The sequence below is a fragment of the Eleutherodactylus coqui genome, chromosome 4 (assembly GCF_035609145.1).
Source record: "Eleutherodactylus coqui strain aEleCoq1 chromosome 4, aEleCoq1.hap1, whole genome shotgun sequence".
NCBI lineage: Eukaryota > Metazoa > Chordata > Amphibia > Anura > Eleutherodactylidae > Eleutherodactylus > Eleutherodactylus coqui.
The window spans coordinates 124,946,508-124,964,454 of NC_089840.1; the positions used below are offsets into that span (position 1 = coordinate 124,946,508).

The 17,947-nt window shown below is 41.8% G+C and overlaps 1 protein-coding gene across 1 annotated transcript in view; it reads left to right on the plus strand.

The window, feature by feature from the left end:
- LRIG2 (leucine rich repeats and immunoglobulin like domains 2) overlaps positions 1–17,947 on the plus strand; it is a 73,102-nt gene that overhangs the window by 25,962 nt on the left and 29,193 nt on the right. The window contains exons 2-8 of the mRNA XM_066600060.1: positions 4,035–4,106; positions 6,555–6,629; positions 8,213–8,347; positions 10,782–10,925; positions 14,282–14,425; positions 15,546–15,689; positions 16,095–16,238. Coding sequence (XP_066456157.1) covers positions 4,035–4,106; positions 6,555–6,629; positions 8,213–8,347; positions 10,782–10,925; positions 14,282–14,425; positions 15,546–15,689; positions 16,095–16,238 — 858 coding nt within the window. The remainder of the gene's footprint in view (positions 1–4,034; positions 4,107–6,554; positions 6,630–8,212; positions 8,348–10,781; positions 10,926–14,281; positions 14,426–15,545; positions 15,690–16,094; positions 16,239–17,947) is intronic.

Sequence of the window (17,947 nt, forward strand, 5' to 3'; positions counted from 1 at the left end):
TCCAGCCAATCAGGAGGCTGGAATCGGCAATGGACCGCACAGAAGCCCTGCGGTCCACCGAGGGAGAAGATCCCGGCGGCCATCTTCAGCAGGTAAGTAAGAAGTCACCGGAGCGCGGGGATTCAGGTAAGTGCTGTCCGGTTTTCTTGTTTAACCCCTGCATCGGGGTTGTCTCGCGCCGAACGGGGGGGCTGTTGAAAAAAGAAAAAAAAACGTTTCGGCGCGGGACAACCCCTTTAAGAAATCGGGGCCTGTGTATCTTCAAGGCGGCTCCAAGTTCTCATTGTTGGGATTTTTACATGTAGGATTTTTAAATAGTGTGGTGGCCTAGAGCTGGGCACTGTAATAAACGTGGTTACTTTATTTAAATGGCTTTAAAATATTCATTGCATGTTCTGTTACTCACTACATAATAAACAACCTGCAGCCTTCCTGATTGGCTGCCCATTCCCTGATTCCCGTTGGCCTAAGTAACACCCAGCAACAGCTTAGTGATTGGAGGACAGGATAGTCGGGAGATAGGTCTGTGTGATTGGTGTGTTGGTTGCTTAGCAGCACCAGAGCCCGCATGGGAAGATGATTTTGTATGTGCGTAAGAGACAGTGGGCTGTTAGAGAAAGACCGGAGAAGGGGGAGGGAGCAAAGACCAGAGCAGGAGAGAGAGAGAGAGACCTCTAGTGCGGCAAGGAGGCAGAGGTGTGATTACTAGGAAAATGAGGAGAGAGCAAAGAATTGGAAGAGATAATTGATATAGAAAGAGAGATATTGGAAAAGACAATGAGAGAAAGAAATGGCCTAAAAAAGGAGATTCAAAGCCCAGAAAGAGGGAACCTGAATGTAAAGTGTAGTGAACAGGCGCGGTGCCCATGCTCGTACAACAGATGATATACCTCAGGAAAGGAAATGTCAATATATTGAAGACTGCTATGAAGATAAATTATTTTGGTTTATGTTTATCCCCGTCTCCTGGAGTCCCTTGCCACCGTAACACCAGCACTGGAGTACCACACCAACACCATCCTCCAGGGAAAAGGGACCACACATTTTTTTTATTTTATTTTTTTTCCTTTTTATTTATTTTCACCCAGAGCCGGTTTAGGCCGGTGGAAGGGCGGGCGTAACGAAAAACTAATAGTTTTTTACCACCATACCCTGCCCGACCGACGGATAGCACTTAAGAAACGCGAAACTAGAGACTTTGTATTGTTAGTCGCTGCCACGTGTGTGAGGTGGTAGAACGGCGGAGTGACTGCCGCCATTGGCCACGACTAACATCCCTCATGTTCGTGCGCACTACAGTATTTATGGGGTCATTTTCTGGAACTGCTTCTTTACTAAAGTAAAATGCAAGTAAAACTATTGACTACTTGTAGTCACACCTGTTTTTTCAGTGTGGCAGATTGCTGTACCCTGCTGAAAGAGGCCACTGCTATTGGGGAATACCTGTTACCGTCCACTCTATCGCCTAATATATCCCACCCCTTGACGGGTACCATTTTCATAAGGTCATCAATTCTCATCACCTTTCAGTGGGTTTAAAGGGAACCTGTCACATCCCTGCAGCACCATAAACTGTTGGTTATGTTAACCACTCGCCCCCCTGAATCCAGCAGTGTTCCCCTCTGAAGATCGCATCGGTACTGCGTATCCGACTATTTACAGTGCCGTGCCCGCTCTGTACTATAGATGTCTGTGGCAGATTGTGCGCACAGCAATATGAAGAGAGTCTGATTTTCCTGCCACGCGCTGACTACTACAGACGGGGATGTCGATGGATAGCGGGAGCCGTTGAGTATAAAAAAAAAAAATACATCACCCGGCTCCCTGACACTTAGTTGATGGCGCTCTGGGGACGTGACCGGTGCCCTTTTAATGTTCTGGCTGATGGGTGTATAAGGCAGTATAGTTGACACTGCGTATTACAAGGCTTGTATGAGAATGGTTTCATGGGTGAGTGAAGGGCAATTTTATGTTATGGGTTTAATATTTAATTAGTAAACCTCTGCTGGGAATTGGGGGATATCACACAGATTTCATGACATCATTCCTGCCGTTCTTGTTGCTGAATTATTAATGAGGTCTCTTCAATTACCGCTTGTCAGTAGAGAGTGATGCAAATAAGGATCAATTTACTTGTCTTGCACACACTTAGCAGTGGCATTTAATTCTGCAGCCCTTTCTCTCTTCTGGCCATATAAACAAACCACATTTGCATTAGTGATGTGTGAAAGCAGGAAATGGCAGGAGGAGTGAGCTTCATTAGGTGACAGAGTGAGTGAGATTCCTGGTCGGAGGAGTGTGACTCCTGCATCGGCTCATTACTGCGGATGGGGCTGTTACATATAGTGCAAATGGCAGATTTAATAGTGTTTTCAGTATTACATGGCTGGATCTATTTTTTTTCCCTTTTCTCATTTTGCAAAAAAAGAAATAAATAGACTTGGGTTTTTTTCCCCCAGAAACAAGTTGTTTTTTTTTTTAAAGTGTTTAAAACTGAAATAATAAAGTAAAATTAAGTTTTGTTTTTTTAATGAATAAACCTAGATACAAGGGGGTTCATTACTCTAAGGGCAATGAAACTATGGTACTGTCTGGGGATGTGCTGATGGTGAACTTTCTTGAGCTCTACAATATTCATTTTATAGTCACTGATTACTTCAGAAGGGTCAGTGATCCGAGGATTATTCTGATTGTTAGATTTGGAGTTGGGAAGGATTTTTTTACTCACTAAAATGAGGAAAATTGGTTTTGTACCTTTTTTTTTGTTAGTGTTACGTACTATGTTAAATCAATTTTTAATGTAGAATAGTGGGTTATGCTCACCTTGGGTTACAATAGCCCACATCTATGCGTCAGTTATTACTTTTACTTTCCATAGCAGATAACGTCTGCTTTCAGCATGGTCAGAGAACAATAACTTATCAAGTTTTACCAAGCCATAGTAAGGCCTTTTGACTTCTATGGGCCTATACTGAAGCTTAGCATACCTCCAGAATCTTTGAAAGGCCCATGAAGTGTATTTGAGCACCATACAAATGCACATAAGTATAAGATCTACTATTCTATAGCTGTCATGTCTTAAAGGGGTTGTCTCGCGAAAGCAAGTGGGGTTATACACTTCTGTATGGCCATATTAATTCACTTTGTAATATACATCGTGCATTAAATATGAGCCATACAGAAGTTATTCACTTACCTTCCCTGCGCTGGCGTCCCCGTCTCCATGGCTCCGTCTAATTTCAGCGTCTAATCTCCCGATTAGACGCGCTTGCGCAGAAGGGTCTTTTGCCTTTGGCTCGGTCCGGCAGCAGCGGCGTTCTGGCTCTGCCCCTTCTGCGTGTCATCGCGTAGCTCCGCCCTGTCACGCGTGCCGATTCCAGCCAATCAGGAGGCGTAGAAGGGGGCGGAGCCAGAACGCCGCTGCTGCCGGACCGAGCCGAAGGGAAAACACCCATCTGCGCAAGCGCGTCTAATCGGGGGATTAGACGCTGGAATTAGACGGAGCCATGGAGACGGGGACGCCAGCGCAGGGAAGGTAAGTGAATAACTTCTGTATGGCTCATATTTAATGCACGATGTATATTACAAAGTGCATTAATATGGCCATACAGAAGTGCATAACCCCACTTGCTTTCGCGAGACAACCCCTTTAACCCTTTCCAATCCACTGTCTGACCTCTGAAGACATTATTATTTAAGGCTGTACAGCTCCGATGTTGGAAGACATCCGTCGGGGTTCTCTTACTGTATATTACCAGCCTCTCTGCTGTCAGAGCCCATCCAATGTGTCACCTCATGCAGTACTGGCTTTAGCCAGCATATAGCACTGTTGTATAACGGCAGAAAAAGAATAAGCCACCTAGGAAAACCAAGATACAAATTGGATTGGAAAGGGTTAAGGATTGAATAAAGTTTATAAACCATACAGAATGGGGCCACGGTTGCAATGAACATTATAAAACAAGCATTAAAATGTTGAGGTAAATGTCTTGTGTAGCAGGAGTGACTCACTTGCAACTTTGTCTTCCCTATAGGGAGATCAGCCACAACTGGTTAACATTATCCAACAGCAGCCTGGTGCCCGAATTATACTCTCTGCAGGAAGTGTAAGTTCAAGTTTATTCCTCAGCATAAGCTTTTGTGACATGTGACCTCTGCAGATAATGGGATACACCTTGGAGGGCTGCCAATTCAAAACGCTGCCCCTTCGCAATGCCTGCGAGAGGGCATCGTTTATTACAGAGCCCCGCTCTGCACAGCGGGGGAGTTAAAAAAAAAAAAAAAAAAGTCACACTGCGCATGCCCCGGGCATGCGCAATGCCTATTGCAGCCCGTATGCAATCTGTCGGCTCTTCTGCTAGCGATCGTAGGGGCTGTGATAAGTACAACACTACTAGAGTCGCAGCGTTGTACTCATACGCTTATGTGAATGAGCCCTTAGATATACTACACATCCTCTAAATTAAAGCTCAAGATGTTGAGAGGTTATATATCCAACTTATACCTATGTTTACATGCCCACATTTTTACAAAATCCTACCAATGAAAGACATCAAAAATGTCCACAATCCAGATGCTGGTAGGGATGCCTTTCATGAACTTGGCAAATGGTGAATGGATGTGCAACTGCTTATCTTATCGCCCTTTTAATTAAAACTAAAAAAAAATACTTGCTGTTTAGCCAGAGTTAAGATTCTAAGCTTTAATATGACACCAAATTTAATATTGATGTTCTATCTAATCTGTCATCAAGTTTCAGTATTTTTGCCAGAAAGAATAGTACGGTAAAAGACCACTTTTCAGTGCAAGTTTTGGGTAGTTGTCTCATAGAAGTTTCACAGTATTAGAAGCTCAACCCATCCCCTTTTCTTCATCTATCTTGTTTCTAAACAAAATATCACCATGTTCATACAAGTTTGAACAATTAAAATGTTTTATTTATATTGAAGAAAATTAGTGCCAGAAATATGCTGGTTTTTTTCCCCCCCTTTCTGGTCACCTCGCTTTCCCTTAAAAGAAAAAAAAAATTAAAAATAGTTCTTCAAAAAAAAACAAAACACCCTGATATGGCTATTTCAGTAGAAAAAAAAGTTACAGCTCTTGAAACAAACTTTGCATAAATCAGTACTAAACATGAAAATAAGAAACTTAGTAAAACATCTTATTAGAGAAAAAAATCCTCATAACAGTTCACCCCCACCCCCCTCTCCTGCCCTGATCGTTCACTCTCAATTCATATTCACATTCTTAAGAGAGACAAATGAAATGAATTTTCATCTTCATTGGAGGTTATGCGGTCACAGCTGCTCCCCATAGCCTATGGATAAGGGAGCAGCAGTGGCGAGAGAGAAATGCATACCAGTAAATATTCTCACCCACTGGTGGATTCACTGTACTGCTGTATAATGTCCTCCATGCTGCTGCCTTTTTTTTGTTTCGTGTACTATAGATAGGGAGCAGCATCTCCCTTTTTCTCCATGTGCAGTGTATGAGAGCCATTATAGCAACTACTCCTCTGCCCCATCTTTAGCTGAGCTCACGGAAAACTGAGAATTAGATATATAGCCCAAAAAGAGAAAAACTGGCGGAAAAAGGCAGGATACAAGCCATGTAATGGCCAGAAATAGGGCTACTACTCATGTACACACAACAGCTTATCCTAAAAACTCATCCGAAACAGCTAGATTTTAAAAACCACAGGTAAATATAGACGTTTTAGGTTTCTCAGTAATTGCAGAGTTCTAAGAGAAACTGTTCTAGGACAATGTTCTGACAACAATATCGATAAAAAACCATATTGTGGAGCCCTAGGTAAATGTCACAATAGATTGACTTTCAGCAATAAATAGCGAATCTGTTTTCAGTGCTTCCCACAGCATCGCCTCCTGCAGGGGTGATCATTGCCACTCATTAGTAAAACTGCCCCACTGTATGTGTCTTTTCTAGCTATTCGCTTAAAAAGCATCTGTCGCCAGATTTCACATGTTCCAACTTTAAACTCCTTGGGAGTACAGCAGATTAATCGGGTGCAAGGGATCTATTTAATAATGTATGCATTTTGTATTGTGAAAACTGAAGACCAATCCAGATGTCTTCACTGGATCTCTTGATGTACTGTATGCTCGCAATACTGCAAATGTGTAACAGCCATCACTAGTGGGGTCTGCGTTGTCTAATGCTGCAGATGGCGGTACACATTAGAAATAGGCTGCTGGTTGAATGAACGCTAGTGTTCTCCCCACTCAAGGCATTTTAGTTCATCACTGTGGGTTCAGCAACTTAAATCCAGGCAATCTGCTTTTATTGCTGAAGAGAAAGTTTAGGCAGCAACGGGTGAAATTCAGTGTTACATAGCACTAATCCTAAGAAATGAGCAGCCATGATCCTCCATTCATTCCAGTGGAAGACAAGGACATTTGTGATCGGTAGGGCTCTCAGCTGTGAGACCTCCACTGATCAGCAAGGGGATAACTTGGAACTGTAATGTGTAGCATTCAAGCCACCTTTTTCCTCTTTCTTAAAACATATTTGTTTTAAATCGTTTGATCTGTTAGGAAAATGAATTACAATGAATTGACTGCAATTCCTCACCTTGGAGAACCAACGGCGAACATCACGCTTCTCTCACTGTGAGTATACTTTTTTAAATATTTTTATTTTTTTCGTTTATGCATGTTCACAATAGGAATGCTGCAGGCTTGAATGTCTGTAGCATGCCCTTAAAGGGGTTGTCCCGAGGCAAAACATCAAAATTTTAAATTAGCCCATTCCCCCTGTCACCCCCCGGCATAATATAGCATTTTAAAGCGGTTTTTAAACCGCTTGCTACTCACCGATGTGATGAAAGATGAACTTATAAAATTCTTCTCCCAAGATGGCCGCCGGTCCTTTCCCAGGGATGCACTGCGGTTTTCTCCCATGGTGCACCGCGGGTCTTCTCCCATGGTGCACCATGGGCTCTGTGCGTTCCATTGCCGATTCCAGCCTCCTGATTGGCTGGAATCGGCACACGTGATGGGGCGGAGCTACGTGATGACGCGTAGAAGGGGGCGGAGCCAGAACGCCGCTCGTGCCCGGACCGCCCAGAAGGGAGAAGACCCTTCTGCGCAAGCGCGTCTAATCGGGCGATTAGACACTGAAATTAGACGGAGCCATGGAGACGGGGACGCCAGCAACGCAGTGGATAAGTGAATAACTTCTGTATGGCTCATATTTAATGCACGATGTATATTACAAAGTGCATTAATATGGCCATACAGAAGTGTATAGACCCACTTGCTGCCGCGGGACAACCCCTTTATCTGAATGAAATTTTGAAAGCCCGATTCACGTCTTATTGTAATTTATTGGTTATTTTCCGTGCAGAACCTGAGAATCCGTGGCTTCTGAACATAGCCTTATGAAGCATTGAGCGTTATTCAGAGGCTAACTTAAATGATGAAAGGCCCCTCCAAAGCAGTTTACATTGTGCTCATTGAAATGTGCTGCCTGTTTGTTGTGGTTTTTTTTTTTTTTATATATATAAAGTTGGTCAAGTAAATGCTACGGTTGTCTTAGGCCTCATGTCCACGGGGAAAATCAGGCCCGCTACGGATTCTCCATGGAGAATCCGTAGCGGGTTCCTCCTGCCCCGCGGACATGAGCGCTTAAAATAGGAATTTAAAAGAATTAACTCACCCGCAGCGGGCCGGGAGGGTCTTCTCTTCTTCACGGCCGGATCTTCTTTTTCGGCCGGCATAAAAATAAGAATAAACTCGCCTCTCGCACGCTCCGGATCTTCCCTTCGCCGCGGCTTCATCTTCTCTCCTTCGCCGCGGCGAAGGGAAGATCCGGAGCAGGTGAGTGTATTCTTATTTTAGGCCTCCCGCGGATCCGGACGGCTTCCATAGGCTTCAATAGAAGCCTGCAGGAGCCGTCCCCGCGGGAGACCCGCACGAAAATGGAGCATGGTCCAGATTTTTTCATGCTCCATTTTTTTTAAAATCCCTTTTATTGACCATCCGCGGGTATTTATCTACCCGCGGGTGGTCAATGCATCCCTATGGGATGCGGATCTGCGGGCAGGAGAAGAGTTAAAATCCGCTGTGGATTTTTAATTCTTCTTTTGCCCGTGGACATGAGGCCTTACTCGTGCATGTATCTGTGTAATTGACTGGCATTAAGCTATTATATATATCGTGGTTTTTTTTTTCTTGTTTTTTCCACCAAACAGAGTGCATAATAAAATTTCCGAACTGAATGGAGATTTGCTGCAGCAGTATCTCTCACTGGAAACCTTAGACCTGAGCTCCAATCTTCTCACTGAAATAAAAAGCACGTTCTTCCCAAAAATTCCTCTGAAGCATTTGTAAGTGATTAATTCATCAATTTTATTTCTATCATTTAAAAAGTTTCTGTGTGTGTGTGTGTGTGTGTGTGTGTGTGTGTATACAATAAAAATATATTCCTTTTTTTCCCCCCCTTTTTAATTTGGGGTATAATTTTAAGTAGAATTGCTTTCTTTAAAAGCACACTCTTATTTTTCACGCATTTGGTATAAGCGACTGAGAACGAATGAATAAGTGAATGAACTAACAATGATTTTTATGCCTGCATAAGATAAATAGCGAATGATTTATCGTTCGCCGTTTGATTAGTGGCTGCGTTTAGACTGAATGATTATCATTTGTTTTAGTTTGTTTGAATGACTTTTTTTTTTTTTTGAACAATGATTATAGCTCAAATTTGCTCAAAAGCCCTCTTTTGAGCGATGATCGTTCTGTGTAAATGTGCGCCCATCGTGCACTTTTTGTCCGTTATGGACTTTAGGTCTGCATGAAATCCTCATCCCTCAGGACGATAAGATAAGAGGGACTGCAAGCTGTGTTCTTCACGGGCAGTGCTGATAACATTCTTTAACAGCTGCTGTCCCACTGGAGAACAATAGCGATGTATTTAGAGAACAGATCACCCGCTGTTCCCTAAATACACGCAATGTAGTACTAAAGGGCTGATTTAGCCCATTAGTACCTATGCAAAATGATCGCTCAAACCTGTTAGTTTTGGACAAATTGCTTTTTTCCTCAAAACCCATAGAAACAAACTGTATTCCGTGAGCGGAGGAAAAATTGCACCATGCTCTCTTTTGCTGCAGACTCCGTGGGCGGCCTCCATTGCAGTCAATGGAGGCCATCCGATCCACAGCCTATCCGCAATTGATATGGACCTGCGTCATTGCCTAGCGACGTGGGAAATACAAATACTTCAAAAAAATATCTGTACTGCGTATGACTGTCGGCGAGCATCTACAGTTATCCGCAGCGCAGAAATAGGTACGTGGGGTAGCTGGCCAGGGACCCACATGCAGAATCGAGGTCATGTGAGCCTGGCTTTAGTCATGTGGATTATCCCCCATGGCCAAATAACTTGCTACCTGTGAAAGCTCCTTTTACCTAACCATGAATGCAAATTGTTTTAAGAGGGGGAGAGTGTCTGTATTTACATATTGTAGTCGTGTTGCTGTGCTGACACAGTTTTGTGAGAAATATGGCAAACACTGCAAAGCTGCGAACACAAAAATATATTGCTGAAGGAAGTCCCGCTTGATAGATGCCCGGTGTCGCAATTTTCTATCCCTGCATTGTGCAAAATCTTCCAGTGTCTGCGGGTTAAGAAAGCAGTCAGGCGGAGAGTCTTTGAAGTCTGAATAATCTTTCATTAGATTAGAGGTTTTAATACAACATTAGGACTACTAGCATGGCTTCTGTGGAAGTTAATAACTTATTGATGCTAAAACTATATACTTTTAACAGCTGAATATCGCAGGCCATACTAATGTGAGACGTGGGATTATCCCGCTATGATAACTCTTTGCACTTGAACCTATATTAATTAGGCCCCATCCAGATTGGGATTTCTAGTTTGCAACTCCTGTCGGCAGAACAGATGGAAGGCCTGTCCCAGAGCACCATATCTGTAAACTACGAAACTGTATAAAGTTTCTTAGAACTTTGATTCTGTAGTTGTGATTCTTGGTTTCACTCTACTTCTTTTCCCACATTGCTTGAGCACAGATGGACTGAACTATTGAAAATGACTGTCTGCATGACTTCCCACTCGATTCCGTACACAACTGGTTTCTGTAAAGTTTTGGTTATGCAGTATGTATGCTTGTAACTAAAAGGAAGTTATGTGCATTTGGCTCCTTCCTTCCCCAAGTGTATTGTAGTCCTTCCAATCTAATCATGCAAAATAGGTGCTTGTTCATCCCTCTGCGTCACTGAACCACAGCTAAATAGTTTGCAAAGTTCATGCTGCTTTATGGAGGGATCATTAATCATTTTAGTTTATGAAGAAAAAGAAACACATGTTCCTCATCTTCCTTGTTCCTGGGCTCCAGTCCTAAAGTAGATTGACATGATAATTCTTTTCCCCCAGAAGACATAACAAGGTTGTCATGCCCTAAGAAAGTCTAGGCCTGTGCTGAAACTTATTGACGACCTTACGACAGTCCTTTTACTCCTAATGCCTCTAGCGTAGGGGGAGTTTATTTAGTTTATTGATAGCATATGATTGATATCATCAACTAGTTGAGGAGAAAAGCTATGCTATGGTCCTGGCAGTGTTGGAAAGTTTAATTTTGCTTTGAAAACATGACATTAAAGATCTCCAATTAAAATCTCAGGTTGAGAGGGGATGCATACTGAAACCTTGTTTTAGTAACCCATTGTCGCCTTTAGATAAGTTGTGTGTAGCCTTGTATGCCCAAGCTAACTTTTTTTAAATATTTTCCTCTCTTTTAGGAACTTGAGCAACAATAGAATTACTACTTTAGAAGCTGGATCTTTTGACAATTTATCTGGATCATTAATCGTTTTAAAACTGAACAGGAACAAGATCAGTGTGATTCAGCCTAAATGTTTGAAACTCCCAAATTTGCAGCAGCTGTAAGTGCCGCTTTCACTTTTATGCTTGGATGGTATTAGCCTTGGTGATTAAAGAGAACCTGTCATGTCCTTTATGGTGCCCTCACTGAAGGCAGTGTAAAGTAGTGACAGACATGTTGATTTCACTGGTCTATCAGTTATGAGGTAATGTGCAAACTTACAGGTGGTGCCGGCAGCTTCCAGCAAGAGCTGATTCCAGTTTATTCATGAGATGCTTCTAACCCCGCCCATTGCGCTGATTGACAGTTCTCTGGCTATTTCACTGCATACTGAGAACTACCAATCGCTGAGGCTGGCCGGGGCTAGTGGCATCTCATGACTAAACTAGACTTCTCTCTTATTTGGGAGACTTCCAGTCATCCTAGTAAATACTTTTCTATCTGCACTGTTTGTTGAGCGCACAACGCTCACTTAAAGGGGTTGACTATGATCAGTATAAAATATCCAAAGTGTCCCAGACAATAAACAGAGCCAAAAAGAACTTGTTTCAAGCAAAACTAACTGTATATCTTTAACTTGCATAACGCCTCCACTTCAGCAAGCTGGTGTGGGTTGTACTCCAGGAAAAGTGAAAGCAAGAATCCTAGTATGCACCTCTGCAACTGTCAACCTAGTTAGACACCTCGCCTCCCTGCTTGTTCTATTGTGAGCACAATGGCTCGGCAGCGTCTCAGCCAGGCCCTCTCCTCTACCAATTCTAGTTGATGATTCTATCCCCCACAACTAACATCTGTGTGTATAGATAGAGATACACACGCACCAGAAGATATATACACAGCATTTCCGATAATGGGCTTGGTAACATTTTTCCCTGGTGCGTGGTATGCTTAATACATGAAGATCAAGTCTATCCCGGGAGTTATGTGCAGAATCTCAGAAATGTATGCTAGGTCCAAACTGGCGTACTTTTCTGGTATAGTTTACACCAGTTTTTGGCATAAATTATACATAATCTGGCTGTCTGGGGCGGCCACTCCACCTTCTGACAAGCCCTGCCCACTTTCCAAAATTGGCAAGGCCTGCACAAAAGGTTAGAGTTGAACATTTTTGCACTTGCACCAACAGTGGACTTTTTTACTCCAGAAACTGGTGTAAAACATTTTGTAAATGTGCCCCTTTTTGCACATATTACACATGTACTCACATAGCTGAATTCTGGACATCATTCACAGTGTCTGTAATCCCCCTCCTTTCTGGCCGATTACTGAGCTGCTGTAGCATTACACGGCAAGATGAGGAGAGCATCTCCAGCTCCTTTATGAAGCTGGAGATGGGAAAGAGCAGCCTGAGCTCTACAGAGGACCCGGGGCTGGTGGGCAGAGCCTCTCTCCCTGTACCTTCTTCTGCTGCCAACACTGATTACAGATCTTAGCTCAGAATAGTCACGGACATGTCAAGTCACATGGCCCTGCATCTTGGCCATTTTATGGACTTGGTTGCTTGCTAGTTGGAGAAAAGGTGTTTCTGGGCCAGGACGCATGACTTTCCACGGCAGGAAAACTGTACAGAACCTCTGGATTTACATTTTTGTAAAAAAATAAATTCAGCACATTAGGCAATCACAGCCATTCATGACATCATTGAATGGCTGTGATTTGCTAAGTTAGCCAATCAGAGCATTAGCTTCCCGGAGTGGGGCATTTAAGCCCTGCTTGCAGAAAGCAATGCTCTGTCAGCGTGCATGAGGGAGCGACAGCCTGCAGCAGCGCCGCGGGAGGTGAGTATTGATTTTTTAATTAATTAATTAATTAATTAATTTATTTATTTATTTATTTATTTTTTTGGGGACGTGTATACCCCCAACTGCAGAGCAGATTTTTCGTGGTTAAAAGGTCGTTTTTATAAGCTGGAAAATACGGTACTTTATTAACATATATTCGCTCAAAGAAAGACATGTTAAAATAAAGGAATAGGTGGCTGAACAGAATCTTGACTAGATCCATAAAGGAACTAAGTGTATATTAGCTCAGCAGGCTGTAAGGGCATTAATCTTTATCCACTATTATATTCACATTGCATGAAGTGTTTGGGGAAATGATGTGACTATAGGCAACCAACATGAGGATGCCTGTGGGTGTAACTTGATAAAGTTGCTATAGAAATCGGCCAAAATATAAGTTTACAATGAACTGCTATGCTGATTGTGCCTTGATCACTATAGTGACAGAAGCTGGAAATGATAGGGAAATCTATGTATATTCCCATAGCATGTGAGCTACTATGTTGTGCTGCTATGTTAACCAGTGAACTGCTATTCTGATTGTGCACCAATCACAGTTGTGACAGAAGCTAGAGTTGTCAGAGAAATCTCTGTATATTCACATAGCATATGAGCTACTATGCTGTGCTGCTATATATTGCCAGTGAACTACTATGCTGATTGTACATAATTCACAGTTGTGACAAAGGCTGGAATTGTCAGAGAGGTCTCTATCAAACTTCAAAGAAACTTCATAAATGCCTAGCTATCTATAAAAATGTTACGTAGGAAAGCCATCCCTAAACCTAATCTAGAAAACATGTATGCCACCACCTGGGCTGTTCTGATGAGACTGTTCAGAGGTGTTGAATAGAGATGAGCAAGAATACTCGTTAAGGGAAAATACTCGAGCGAGTATTGTCCTTCTCGAGTACCTGCCTGCTTGTCAGAAAAGAGTTGGGTGCCAGCAGGGGTGAGCAGTGGGTTGCGGGAGTGAGCCGGGGAAGTGTGTGTGTGTGTGTGTGGGGGGGGGGGGGATATCTTTCCCCCCACCCCCGCTGACGGCCGAATCTTTTCTGACGAGCAGACAGGTACTTGAAGAGGACGATACTCGCTCGAGTATTGTCCCCTAACGAGTATGCTCGCTCATCTCTAGTGTTGAACAGTAAGGTGCTGGATTGTAGCAGCTGACATCTATCCCAGAGGCTATTATGTACAAAAAAACTTTATTATGTCCTCAAGGGCGGCTCATGACCTTTATGGGGACACAATTCACACAATTTTTTTTTCATTTGGATAACTATGTGGTTCTATTGTGGTTTTGGCTCTAAACTGGCTAATCTTTTGGTTGTGAACAGAGGCCAGGAGCTGATAGGAATAGCATACTACTTACATCTGACTAAGGCTGTGTTCATATCTGCACAGATTGTCATATTTAATGGCAAACCTAGCACTAGATGCAACCCCTTTTTGCTTTGATAAAGCAAAAAAATCATCTTGAGCTCACTTATTCCATATTAAGTGTGTGGTGTCCGATTTACCCGAGTGGTGGGGTTTCCATTGTAAATGGAGCCCAATTCTTTTAAATACAGAGATGGTTATTTTGGAAACAATTTATGTAATGTTCATCTGTGTCCCCTTTATTCTTCCTTGGCAGAGAATTGAGGCGGAATCGAATTCAAATTGTAGAGAGCCTGACTTTTCAAGGCCTGGACTCACTAAAATCTTTAAGGATGCAAAGAAATGGAATTGGCAAACTAATGGACGGTGCTTTTTTTGGATTGGACAATATGGAGCAGCTGTAAGTAACTATATTTTAGAGTGCCAAAAGTGTTAAAGATCTACATTAAGCCCTTCCTGCTATAGGACGTACAGTTACATCCTGCGGCTATCACTCATCATACATCAAATTCAAAAATACCAATGCAAACTACAGGATGTCCCGCAAAAAATGAGCCCTCGCACAACTATGTCGACTGAAAAATAAAGTTATTGCATGCAGAAGATGGCTGCAGAAAATAATTTTAAAAAAAGCTTTGAAAAAAAATAGTACAGCGAAAAAAACTCTGTTTGGTATCATAGTAATTGTACTGACCCATAGAATGAAGCCATTTGTGTTGCAATTTGTGTGGCGTAAAAACAAGACGCACCGAAAGATGGCGAAAGTTCATTTTTTGTTTTTCCTTCTCCTTTTACTCCACTTCAAAGTTTTAAAAAGTTTTTCAATACATTATATGGTACATTAAATAGTAGCATTGAAAAATACAACTCATCCCGCAAAAACAAGCCCTCATACAGATACATTGATGCATAAATAAAGGAGTTATGATTTTTTTTTTTTTATAAAGTGTAGAGGAAAAAATGAAAACTGATTGGGTGGGGGTGGGGGGAGTGCTGTGTGATTAAGGGGTTAACAATGTCATTGGATGTTGCGCAATGACTGATTTGATTGTGGATTTTTTTTGTATTTATTACCCATCCACTACTAGTTTTTAAAAAAAGGAAAAATTTCCATTTGCTTCTTTTCAATTTTAGGTTTCATTTCTTTAAGTGGAAGAAATAGCGCTGATAGTTTCCTTATCACAGGGCCAACAAAGATTCCATATATTTCCATAAAATCTCACTTGTCAGAAAATACACTAAATCTTTTTAGTTTTACATGCCTAAAAGTACTCATTTTGAAAGATAGTAAATATTTTAATTGCCCAACAAGAACCTGACATGGTGGCCATTTTTTTTAAGGTCTGATCTGAGACCAGCACACAAATTTGTTAAACCGTCTACATTTGTTCCTTGTAAAAGCTTTGTAAACTAGGGTACTGCTTTCATTAACGTAACCTAGGCTTTCCTTTTGGTGTTGTATGTCGTCATCTGCGGTCTGTTGTGCTCTTGAAGACTAACTGCTCTGCCTTTTTCTACAGCGAGCTAGAATATAATAATGTCACAGACATTAACAAAGGCTGGCTGTACGGACTGCGATCACTGCAGCAGCTTTACATGAGTCAAAACACAGTCAGCAGGATCAGCCCAGATGCTTGGGAGTTCTGCCAGAATCTCTTGGATCTGTAAGTGTTCTCGTATAGTCTTTATACCGTATGTGTTTGTGGGACGACATGCTGGATTTTTGCTCACGCTGGTATTTTTCCTTCTTGGAATCATCCAGGCTTGACTATAATAAATGCACAAGTTGTTTCTTACATACCTGTATAGTCTTAACATGGCTTTGTTGGCTGCTTTACTAGTATTATTCCACTTCTGATTTCTCCACCACAGCTCTGCTCTTTAATCTTATTGGCTTCCGTTGCTAGGGGAGATCCTCATTTTGAGTAAGGTTTCTCGAATAAAGAAATTGCTTTTAAATGGCAAATTTACGTCTGTGAATTTCTTATCTGCTGTTTACTTTGGCAAGCTGGTAATTCATAAATGTGCGGTTGTCTGACTCCTGTTTTTCTGTCATTTGCCTCCCCCAGGGACCTGTCATACAATCAGCTGAACCGTTTGGATGAGTTTGCATTCGTTGGACTTAGCTCATTGGAAAGACTGAACCTAGGGGATAACCGAATAAATCATATTGCTGAAGGTGTATTTAAGGAACTTGCAACTCTTGTGACATTGTAAGTGTTTTGTTTTTTTTCTACCTGTTTGCTGATCTACAGAAAAATAGTCTTATCCCAGTGGTGGGAATAGAGTTCCATTTACTTGCTGCAAAACTGTTATTTTGTGGAATTTTAGATTGGTTAGGCTTTCATATTTACGGTTCTTTATTAATAGCCTATTTGCATAGTCTATGGTAATTGAATGGATAATTATCTTTGTTCCCAATTCTTCATCTAAAGTTTCATCCCTCCACTTCTTTCCACTTTAGCCGAGACAGAAATGTCTAAATGCGTTCATTTTTTTGTTAACCTTTGTGCAACCTCTCTAATGCAGTAATTAAAACCAATCTGGGAGAGTTTGAGCCTCATGAAAGGGAACAAGAATACATTAATTAAGACCTGTTTTTGTGGTTCAGAAAGGGCGTAACAACAAATGACAGGCGGACTATGCAGTTCAGGGTCATCAGATGTTCACAAGCAGGAGGGCCGCTCTGATTAACAGGGCTCCAATCACTGATGCTTAACCAAGCAGAAACCAGAGAAGGTTCACACAAGGAATTGGATTTGGTCTTTCCTCCACATACTCTTAGTTACCCGTACAGAAATCTGAGAATAAATAAGATTTTGTTTAACAAGTGACAAATCGTTATTCAAAGATCTTGATTTTGTATTGACTTGTAGAAGTGACTTGTAATGCTCTCTCTCCCAACATGTGGAGGACTCTGTTGATTCTGAAAATTCTATTTAATTTGTAAACGTGTTTTTAGCACCCAAGTCTGAAAGATTTAAAGGGATGCAAAGCACAGCATGTTAGAGATCTTGCAGGCAGATGATTTCCTGATCTTTAATTTTTGTCTGGTGTATGGCTAAAGATTCAGGGTGTAGCCAGGAAGAAAGCTTAGGCCTCATGCCGGAATCCAACTGCGGATTAAAATCCGCACATGGACATTGGGCCTTAACGATTTTTGTGTTTTGCGGAGGGTGGGGAAAGGCTTCTGCTCCGGGGGGGGGGGGGGGGGGGGGAGTAGGGGGGAAGGCTTCTGCTCCAGAGGGAATAGGGGAGGGTAAGCTTCTGCTCCAGAGTGAGTGTGGGAGGCTTCTGCTCCAGAGGGAGCCATTTGTTTTGCAGCTAGTTACAGAATGGTGAAGAGAAAGGACATCACGGAACTGCTGACATGCACACAGACTATTTCTTCATATATTTCTTAGTTTATAGTGCTAAAATGAGTTTAAGAGGAATTACTGGGGGTTTTTAAAACCTTTTTGATTATTTTTTGTTTAGTGTTCCATTAAATGAATGCAATTTAAATTTCTTTTCCATTCTTGCTTTGCAGCTAGATTTAATCTATTAATCCTTGTAAAATGCAATTTTTGGCTAGGGAGAGGCTGACTATATTGGGATTCAGTCGGATACAAAGTTCATGCTCTCAATGGGAAAAACAAAATCTTCTCGTTGAAATGAAACCTTTTAATGACTAACTAAAAGAGATGATGTAGCAAGCCTTCACGGCTGCTTAGGCCTCCACATCAGGCTAGTATAAAAAAGCTAGTATAATGAGCTATCTGAAGAAACATTCTTATATACACAAAAGAGCAGAGACATGTCCTGATTAATTTGCATTTTAAAAAATGACAATAACAGAATGAGCACAAAAAGTTTTTTTTTTTTCTTCTTCTGCAATTTGCTTTGATTTTCAGTAGGTTTCCATAACAATCCAACAGCATAA